Below are 10,041 nucleotides of genomic sequence, written 5' to 3'. Positions count from 1 at the left end.
GCGGGAGCGGCGCGCGCCGCCTCCCGCTTCCCGCCCTCGGCTCCCCCCGCGGCCCGTCCCGCTTCGCCAGGCGCCGCTGCCGGGCCCGGGCCGGGCCGGGGTCCGCGCGGCCGCCGCCGGCCTTGACCTTGGTCCCGCCGGCGGCTCCGGCCGCCCCGGGAACCGCGTTGGGCCGGGGGGATCCCCCCGGGATGCGGCGCTTCCCGGGATCCGTGCGGGCGCCGGGGGCCCCTCTCCCCAGACTCCCCTCACACCCCCTGCCTTTCCCATCCGGAGCCCCTTCCCACGTTCCTGGAGGACCCCAGGCCCCTCCGGCCTTGGGAACGCCGCTCCCGAAGGGAAACTTTCCCAAACTCCTACCCAAACCCCTCTCCTTCCAGGTCATATTTAACTTTATTTGACTTTTCCCCCTTTTCCTTCCTCGCCGCCGGCCACCGTCGGGTCCTTCCTGGCTCCTATTCCCGGCATTCCTTCCTCCTTCCCTCTTCCCGGGGCCTAAATATAGGCCAGCGTCCCGGCCTCGGGAGCTCGGCCTCCGCCCTGCCTCCCGTTTGGGCTTAAAGGGGGGGTGTTTATGTATCCAGGGGCTTCCAATCCCGCTTTAAGCGCTGTCCCGAATGGGTTCTGGATGACGGGTATTCCTTAGGAGCTGGGAAAAGCCCTCGGATGGACACACTCTTAAAAAATATCCTGGCTCATTAAAAGGTCGGAGGGGAGCCCGGAGTTTTGTTGCTTCCGGCGAAAATGGGTGGTTTTGCCCCAAAAACCAGGTTTGCGTGGGTCTGTATGAGGGTTTCTGCGCTTCCCGAAGGGACCTGTCGCTCCCGAGCCGCTTTCCCGGCTCTCCTGGCGTTTGCAGCAAAGTGCTCGCGTGCTGCAGGAACAGGAGAGCTTGAGCCCGACTTAGGCTTAGGCTTAGGCTAAGACTCCTCTCTCCGCGTCGCTCTGTGTTTATCCTCCAAGATTTCCCTCCAATGCCCCTTTTTCCCACTTTTTTCATGCTCCCGTTGCAGGAACCAGGATCCAAAACGCTCCTCACGCTGCCCGTCCGCCCCTCTTACGACCATTCCCGGCACGTATAGCCCCTATACATTAACCGTAGGGATAAATACGCGCCCGGCTCCTGGATTGCCGGGGGAGGCCTCGATTCACCCGGCGGCCGGGCAGCTGGAGAAATATTTTGGATTCCAGCTCCTGGGAGCTTGTGGAGCACTTGAGGTGGGAAGCGCTCCTCGGCGGGGACCTGACGGGCGACATTCCTGCGCTCGCCGCCTCCTCGGGCGCCGATCGCGGCGGAGATTCCGGCGCGTTCCCTTAGTGTGGGTGCGGGTTGGATCCAGGGGGGTGCTCACGGGTTAGGAATTCACGCCGGGTCTTTTGGGGCGCTTTTTGGGGCGTTTGGGTTTCCCGGAGCTACATTTCGGCGGTGCCTTCCTTATGGGAAGGGGTTGGCGTTCGGGAACGTTGTTGTTCCTCCTGCTCCCGGCCTTGGGAAGGGCTGGAGGATAAGGAGAGCCTGAGCTACTCGTCCCCCTTAACCTGGGAAAATCCTGTTGCATCCAGGAAAATCCCGTCGGATCCGGAGGGGGTGACGTCCCCAAACCGAGTCCCCCCAGCCCCGCGCGTCCCCTGCGGCAAGAGGGGGCTCCCGGCAGCCCTTCCCGACCGTCGCAGCATCCAGCCTGGAATGCGAGGCATTTTTCCCCCCCTCTTATCTCTGTTATTCCTTATCGGGAAGGTCTCGCACAGGTGGCGACGGCATCGGCAGGCGGCGGAGCCGGAGAGCCGCGTGCGGATAGCGAGCGCTTGGGAGCGAAGCCGAGGAAACGGACCTTCCCGCCTAGACCTGCTTCCTCCGAGGGTAAATCCGTGGCTTTTTTTATCCCCTTCCTAAGATATCCGTAAGAAATTCCTAAGATATTCCTAAGAAATCTCTTAAGAAGATGCTCCTGCCGTAAACGCCCGGCTCCGGAGCTCGGCGCTGGCGGGAGAGCGGGCGCCGCGGTGGTTTCGATAGCGAGCCCGTGGTGATAAGAGGATATTCCGAGTGCAGAGCATTGGGACAAGTCTGTCCCTCGGGCCGGGACATCTGCCGACTCCTCCGCGCTGTCGGAGTTGTCGGATTCCATGTGAAAGGAACGGGGATTCCCGTGAACGGAACAGTGTTTTCCCCCCCCAGCGCGAGAATTGGCACTGGAATTTGTTGAGGAGCGTCTAGGAGGCCTGAATTGGAGGATAAGAGGTGCTTCCGAGATCTCCTCTGGATTAAACTGTGGAATCCCGGCGGGAAGGGCCGGCGGCGTTCGGGAAACAAAGCGGCTTCCCTGAGGAGGGGAGAGAAATGGGAATCTTAGGTGGGTTTTTGCTGTCCAGGGGGAAGTTCCTGGCCTCTTGTCGGGCAGGGAGTCTCCGTGGCTCCGCAGGAACGTCTGCAGGTTGGCACTTTGCCGCCTCCAAGGGGCATTTTCCCCCCCGCAGCCTTCCCCGTGCTCCCAAATCCCTTGTGTATCCCGAGTTTTCCACGTCCCGGAGAGGAGCACGTGGATAGGGCTGTATTTCATGGAGATGCCCGACCTGCTTGCACGGAGCACCGGGCACTAAGGTCATTATCCTAGACACACATTTGGGTCAGATGAGGGACTTTTTTGTATTCCAGCTGGATTTTGTTGCTGGAAGCCCTGGAAAGGGGGTTGGACAGCACTGGGTGATGGAATTGCAGGGGCCGTGTCACCGTTTGCTCGGGGTCAATTTGGTTCCTCCCCGAGCGACCGGGTCCACAAAGATGCCCGACTTGGCCTCCTCTTTGCGCACTCGGTCTCGCAGGAAGCAATTCCCCACATCCTGGGATAAACCTGTCGGGTTTTGGCCTTTCAAGAGCCGAGGAGTTTGGAAATAAGAAGAATAAATAGGTGAGGAGGGAGCTTGAGTCCCCCCCTGATCAAAACGTTGCAAAATTAATGGAGAAAAGGGTTAATCCGTTAGGGGCAGGGCTCTCGGAGCCTTTGGGAAGGCACCGGTGCCGGAGCGAGCGGCAACGGGATGCCCCGTGCAGGGAGGTTGGACTAGGCAGCTCCAAAGGTCCCTTCCAACCTTCAGGATCGTGTGATTCCAAGCAAACAGCCAGGACGTGGTGGCAGTTCCAGAGCGCTTTTGAAGGCGAATAACTGTCGTTTTTTTTTTCCCCTCAGCTCCTCCCTGGGAAGGAATTCCGTGCGTTAGCAGCGCCGGGAAGCGCTTCTCCCTTTGGAGAACGGAGCTTCTCCCTTTTGAGAGGGAGCTTCTGGCCCGCGCGCCGGCCCCGCAGGTTGGTGGCGACGCGGGGACATTCCTTGCCGGATGGGGAGCTCCGCGGGGAAAAATCCCGCGGGGAAAAATCCCGCAGGTGGTTTTCGGGGGTCTTCCTTGGTGGCCGCCGGGAGCGCTCGCGTGGACGGTTAGTGCGGATCGGAGCTGGATGCCAGGTGGGAATTGCCAGGTGGGAATTGCCAGGTGGGAATTGCCAGGTGGGAATTTTCGGACGCAGACGCAGCTGCCCGGGAGAGGTGGCCGCCGCCATCAGGATGTGGGACAATGGTGGGAAATGCCTGGGAAATAGCGGGAGATGCCGCGCTGGAAGCAGCCGAGCCTCTTTCCCGTTGGAAAGAGGCCTTGGGAGCAAGTAGGGAGCAAACGGGCGCCGTGGGGTGGAAGCGGCCGCCGAAGCCCCCGCTGGTGCCCGACGTTCCTGCGTCGCAGCCGGCGCTTCTGCTTCCAGCAGCCTCCGCCTTCGGGATAAGGGAGGTCACCGGGAAGCGGAGGCCGGGAGGAGGCCTGAGCTGCGGCCCCCGGATAGCAGCGTTTGCGGATCAGGAGGCACAAAACACCCAAATATCTCAAAGGTGTGATTTACGTTTTTCCCGTGCTGCCTCCGGCTCCGGTGGCTCTCCCGCGTGGGGCGGGATTGCCCTCCTCGCGTTGGCTCTGGAGCCGCTTTGGGCCCCAAATTTGGGAAGTTTTCTGGGCTGGGGTCTCCCGTTGTGCTAATGTCACATACGGGTCTGGGAGGTGGCTGCTTGTCCCCCGGGATGGGGCAATCGCTCCTCAATCCCCGTCACTAAATACAGGGGGGGAAAAAAACAGGGAATTGGGCCTCCTATCCCACGCCAGGGCTTCAGGCTGATCCCAGCTCCCTGCGCATTCCCTGGTGCGTTGGATAATTCCTGGATAATCCAGTGAAACGCAGAGTAGGGTAGGGGTCCCGCCTTGGCTGCAGAAGCGGGGATTGTCCTGGGAAGCGGGAGCACCGGGACCTTCGGGATACAGCTCGGGAAGGGGCTGGAGCTGGCCGGGTTGGCGCTGGTGCCGTCGGCGACACCCCCGGATGGCGCGGGATGCGGAGCGGGCGCAAAGGAGCCCTCGGAGACGCGGGAGCCCCCGGCCCAAAGCCGGCGGCGGCAGCCTCGCTCCGAGCCCGGCTTTGCAGAGCCCGGCCTCAATGGCAGGAGCCCGATGCCCGCGGAGGCCCCGGGAAGCGCTGGCCGCTGGGAATGCCTTTTAGGGCTGTCGGCGGCGGGCAGGAATGCCTTCCATGTGTGGGCAGGCTCCGTGGCGCGGCGGTGCCCGCGCCTGCCGTTGGCGCCGCGCCTGCTCCGAGCCCGGCGCCGCCTCCGGACTCCCTCCCACAGCTCCGACGGACGCGTCCTGACGCCCAAGCTTTCCCAAATCCCGCTCTTGGCTCTTGCTTTTCCGCTCCGCCGGGGGCGCAGAGCCCGGCCTAAACGTTATCCTTGAAGAAGTTAAGCCAGAATTAGCAGGAGCAGCTCCATTCCTTCTCCTTGGATTCCTCAATTCCTTGCCCGGAGGAGCCGGGGGCCATCGAGTTGGCCACGAGCCCTCGGAAACCCTTGGGCAACAAAGCCCTCCTTGCTCCAGGAGGCCCTCGGGACGAATTCCAGGGGCGCCTCCGGATCCCGGACAAGCCGAGGGGGTCTCCGCAGGGCCGGAATGCCGCCGTGGGGCCGGGATGGGGCCGGCGGGGAAGCGCTCGGGCAGTTTGATAGTTAACCTGCGGAGCGCCTGCACGCGGAGCAGAGGTCCTGGGAAGGGCTGAGGAACGGACTATTTTTACCCCGGCGCACACAGGCCCCGCCGTGTTTATTTTAGCCTCGGCCGCCGCTTAGGCGGGCGTGTTTTTACTAATACCGGTACTATCGGATTAAAAAAAAACAGGGAAAAAAACCCAGGAAACTCCCCTGGGAATCGCAGGGCACGCCACGGCTCCGGGACCCTGAGCTTGGACAGGGACGTTGCAGGGAAGTCTCTTTAAGGAGCGTTTATCCCGATGGGATAAACGGGAAGCGCAGCAACCGTCGGAGTTGGGATACAGGCTCTGACCTCAAATTACGCCCCATAATTTTAGTTTTTTCCCCTCTTTTAACACTGCTGCCGCCCACATCTAGGTGCTCCCTTCCCGTCCGCCGGCAGGGAAGGATGGACATCGGGATGGATCGAAGGTCCCTGTATGTATGTACATACGTGACGGTATGTCCATACATTCCTTGGGCTCAGCCCTTGGGAATTAGCACCGGTTATATGTGACTTTTGGCAGCGTTGGACACGGTGGCATTCGGCACACGCGGTTTTTGGGGTGTCTTTTCTCACTCGTTGACCATCCAGGAGAGCAGAAAGAAATAAAACCGCTCCGTCTATGGGCTGATATCGGGAGAGCCCTAATGTTATAACCCGGAAAAAGCAAATTCTTGGGCAAACACCCTGGGAAAAAACGGGAAAAAATCAGGGCCGTCCCCGTGTTGTAAAGCAGCGGATTTGCGCGGCGGGTTCCCGTTTCACCCGGGATATTCCATTGCAGTCACCTAACACCGCGGTGCAAGCGAGGTGACTTCATTTAAAACATTTATGGAAAGTATTTTGGGAGGAGAGGGCCCGGAATGCCGCTCTAGTATCGCTTAAAATATCCCTTGGGGCACTATCAGCTTGAAAGATTCCCGGGTTTTATTTGGGAGCCGCGGCTTCCACCTTCGGCCAAGGCTCCTTGCCTGGTTTTCCACAAGTGGGGAAGGCGGCTCCGGGTTTTGAGCATTCCCAAGGGGCTGCTCCTGCCTCTTGGATAATTCCCATAGGGAAAAGGAAGCCCGGGAGGTTGGGGGGGTGGCTCTGGAGCCCCCTCCAAGGCTCCTTTCTGCCTGTGCGGAGCTGAAACCTGTTTTCTGGGATGAGACCTGCTCGGACATCCGGATTGCGCTGAGGGGCGCTCGGGGAAGTGTCACTCCATGGGTAGGTTGGGGCGCACTCCCCGTGTCCCCCCCCGGGCTTTGGGGCTCCGCGGTCGTTTTAGCGCTCCCGGGAACGTGTTGGCCGGGAACGCGGCCATGGCAGCTGCCGTGCAGCTGTCCCTACGGATCCGCCCGGCGCCTCCGTCCCATTCCCGCCCTTTTCCCTCCCTTTCAGCCCAGGGTGGGTTTGGCGCCCAAGGCGCCGTCGGACCTGGTGGCTCCTGGGCGGGAAGGGCTTTCCTGGCGCTCCCGGCTCATCCCAAGGGGAATTGAACACGGAATGGGCTGCAGGGTGAGCAGGGAAGCACTTGCCGCCCCTCGCAGCTTCTCGCGGGCGGGATCCTCCCGGCGGCTCCGGCGTGTCCGAAACCGCCGCGTTCCCGCTGAGCCGCCGCCGCTTCCCGACCCAACCTGCCGAGCAGCCGGGCGGGAATGCCGGGAACGCGGGCGGCCGGCGGCTCCGTCCTCACCTCCGCTGGACCGGTGAGCGGGACGACGGGATCCACGGGGATCCCGTGGGATGCGGGCCGGGAATGCTTGCTCCAACTCCTGGCCATGCTGCTGATCTAGGGAGCCGATAAGCTTCCAAGCTGATAAGGGCAGGTTTTCCCCCATTCTTCCCCTGCCGAAGGGAAGTGGCAACGAGGGAGGGGACGGGATTGGGCTGCAGAGGGAAGGGAACGCAACTCATTCCAGCCCCGGATTGTTCTTTGCAATCCCTTTTTTCCCCCCCCCGGCCGCTGCTTTTCCCTCCTTTCCCTCCTCCGCAGCCTCCCGTGGGAGGAGGCAGCTCGGGCGCCGGCCCAACCACCTGCCGCCCCTTGGGCTGAGCTTAACTCCCCCTCCTAAACTGCCAGCCCAGGAATTTCGCCGCGGGCTCGTTGCGGGCAAAGGAGTTAAGTGGAGGGGGAAAATACATCAAATGCTCCATGCAAATGCCCAAAACGGGGTGTTTTTCACCAGGATCCCATCCCATCGGTGCCGGTAAGGATGGAGAGCCTGCCGGCATGGAACAGCAAACCTTGGGATAAGGGAGATGGGAATGACCCGGGGGCGCCGGGACCAGCTCCCAAATCCTGGGGTATTCCCATGGATTTGTGCGCGCGCCTGTTGCAACTCCAATGCAGCGGTTTGCACGGCTTAGAGCAAGGTCCTCTCTTGCTGGAATTGTTGGGAGAGGGATTTTTTAGGCTTAGCCTATGGAAAAGAGAGGATTTCCAGGCCCGCCTGCACATGCGGCTCCGACTTCCCGGTGAGTCTGATGGACTCCTTGCAATTCCAGCGCTCCTGGTGCGGCCGGGCTTGGTAGGGAGGGGAAACCTATGGAAACCGGGAATTCCGGATGGGTTTTTCCAGGCTGTCCGAAAGGCAGAGGCTAATCCAGCCGCAGCGTAACCGAGTTTATTTCCAAGCTAATTCACACTCCGGCATCTCTCGCTGTGCCGAGTCCTCGAGGTGTGCGGAGCTGCCGGAGCCGGACGGTAGGATTTGGGGATGTGCCACGTAGGGAGTCTCCCGAGTGGCACGTGGGGAATTTCGTTGTCCGTGTTAGCTCGGTTGAAGCTGGAATTTGTCAGAAAGGGACAAAAAATCATCCTTGTTTTGGGCAATTTTTTTGCTTTGTGTTTTTCCGCTCCCGGAGTTTGGGTGCGGAATTGCGCTCCCAGAATTTGTGTCCCCCCCCCAAGCCTCTCTCCCCTCTCCGGGCTGCTAATTAGGTGTAATTTGCAGGTAGGCAAATGAGGTGACTGAAATCAGTGCCCCGTGAGGAGGTGTCTTGTTGGAGGCGCCCGATTCCTTGGCTAAATCCCATTCCCTGCGCCGGGTTATCGCGGAGAGCAGAAGGCTCCAGCCAGAAGAGAAGGAGCCCATGAAATAGAGAGAGAAGGAGCCCATGAAACAGAGGCACCTCCATGAGGGAATGGGGTTTGGTGGTGATGGGACCCTCTTTTTGGCCATCGCGGAGTGGCCATGAGGACTCGGACCTCCCCGGGGCACGTGGGGCTGCCTCCGAAGCAGCACATGGAAATAGGGCTTCCTTGGATGACCATGGATCATGAAGCCTCCTCGGGGGTTTCACCCTCTCTGGTTGGGTGCCCATAGAGCCCGGGGCGCTGGTTGCTGCTCCCATCACCCGGAGCAGGGAGGAGGCTCCGGTCGCATTCCTGGCCGGGCAAAGTTCATCCCTCAGGGTCTTTCCCTTCTCCCCATGGATTCCCTGGTATTTGATAAGACCCAAACCTCCGGTGGAAGCTTCTCCTCCGGTTAGGTCCTGCTTAGCTGCGTGGGTCGCTCTTTGCCCCCAGGCTCCCCTGGGATCCCATGGTTGGCCATGAGGGGCTTCTTGAGGTGGAAACAGCCCCTTGGCCCCTCTTCCATGCCCAGTATTGGCCCCTTGTATTTTGACCTGTGTGAATTCCTCTCCTCCTTCCTCTTGGTGTTGGGATGGGGGAAGCTTTGGAGCCTGCTGCGGGTTGGCTTCCTTGGACTCCCGGTCAAGAGGCCGGGGCAGATCCTTGGCCCTGGTTCCCTTGGTGCTTTTAGGTGCCCCACATTGCTCTTGACCACTCCTACACGCAGTGGTCTCCTTGGTCCTGTTTTTTTCCCCTTGGGAAAGGCTGGAACCCATTTTTTATTGGGCAAACAGAGGCAAAGCGGCAAATCCAAGGCCCCCGGGATGGATTCTGCCATCTCGGCAGCACCCAACTATGGGTTTGGGGCTGAGGGTGGCCGGGGAGGCTCCGTCTTCGCCGCCTTGGGCCTCCCGCCACCCTTGGGTGCTCGGCCCTGCCGGAGAGGCCACAACCTCCTTCTTTAGGAGCAGCCTTTCGATATTTGTCGGCGCTTCCTCCAGCGAAAGAGAAACCTCTCGGCGGTGCCGCTCACCGCGACCGCTTCCTCCGGAGCCCTTGGCCTCCGGGAGCAAATTAGTGACTTCCCAAGCGGCTTCCCCATCAGGAGAGTCGTGCGTGGTCCCCTGCCCGGGACGTGTCGCCTTAAGCAGGGAATGTGGATGGAAACGCGTGAGTTTGGCCAGGAAAAGGACGGTGAAGTGAGTATCCGTTCCTGCCTTCCGCCTGCACGTCCTGTTTGCCCCTTTGGGGGGACTTTTATCCCTCCCTCCTGCGCCCGACCGGGTGTCACCAGAGCTGGGTGCGGATTACAGCGTGGGAAGGATGGGAAGCCCCAAAAGGGGGTCAGCGCCAAGGGGGTGTCACCGTTACCCCATCGGGCCCTGCCTTCTCCTCTTCCTCTTCCTCCGCCGAGCCCCTCGCTGCAGCCAGCGGGGTGACGCCCGCGTGACTCATTGCACTTAACTAAGGAACAGGCAGCACTGCATCCCTGGATCCCTTTTTTGGGACCCTTTGGGCTGGGGCTCCTCTTTCCTTCGAGCTGGGGCACTCAATTGGCGCTTCCTTTCCTGAGCACGTCGATCAACAGTAGCTCAGGTAGGTGGAATTTCCCCTAACGCTCCTAAAATCCCGCTTTTTCCAGAGGCAGCGCCTTGCAGGGCAGTTCCTGGCCCCTTCGATGGCCTTAATGTGCCGGGGGCGACTAATTAGCGACTGCCTTTGGGCGATTGCATTAGGGGCAGCTGGAGCGAGGCCTCGTTTCCCCCAGTTCTTGCGGTTTCCCCCCAATTCTGGTCCTAAAAGTAGCCACCAGGCAGATGACTGCCCTGGTTTCCCCCAATTCTTGGTGTTTTCCCCCAATTCTTGGTGGTTTCCCCCAATTCTTGGTGGTTTCCCCCAATTCTTGGTGGTTTCCC

At 60.8% G+C, this 10,041-nt stretch overlaps 2 protein-coding genes across 2 annotated transcripts in view; one reads left to right on the top strand and one right to left on the bottom strand.

Annotated features, from left to right (window-relative positions):
* The window catches only part of MST1 (macrophage stimulating 1), a 19,614-nt gene that overhangs the window by 8,031 nt on the left and 1,542 nt on the right, over positions 1-10,041 (bottom strand). Inside the window, exon 2 of the mRNA XM_026041531.1 lies at positions 7,519-7,592. Within this exon, the coding sequence (XP_025897316.1) occupies positions 7,519-7,592 (74 nt within the window). The remainder of the gene's footprint in view (positions 1-7,518; positions 7,593-10,041) is intronic.
* The window catches only part of DAG1 (dystroglycan 1), a 25,054-nt gene continuing 16,030 nt past the window's right edge, over positions 1,018-10,041 (top strand). Inside the window, exons 1-3 of the mRNA XM_026041525.1 lie at positions 1,018-1,218; positions 1,739-1,861; positions 3,189-3,304. The gene's annotated coding sequence lies outside the window, so the exon portion shown is untranslated. The remainder of the gene's footprint in view (positions 1,219-1,738; positions 1,862-3,188; positions 3,305-10,041) is intronic.

Source organism: Nothoprocta perdicaria, unplaced genomic scaffold (genome assembly GCF_003342845.1).
Source record: "Nothoprocta perdicaria isolate Ctin4 unplaced genomic scaffold, notPer1 scaffold_287, whole genome shotgun sequence".
Taxonomy (NCBI): domain Eukaryota; kingdom Metazoa; phylum Chordata; class Aves; order Tinamiformes; family Tinamidae; genus Nothoprocta; species Nothoprocta perdicaria.
Note: the sequence above shows the minus strand (reverse complement) of the source record. Positions and strands in the feature narration are given on the sequence as shown.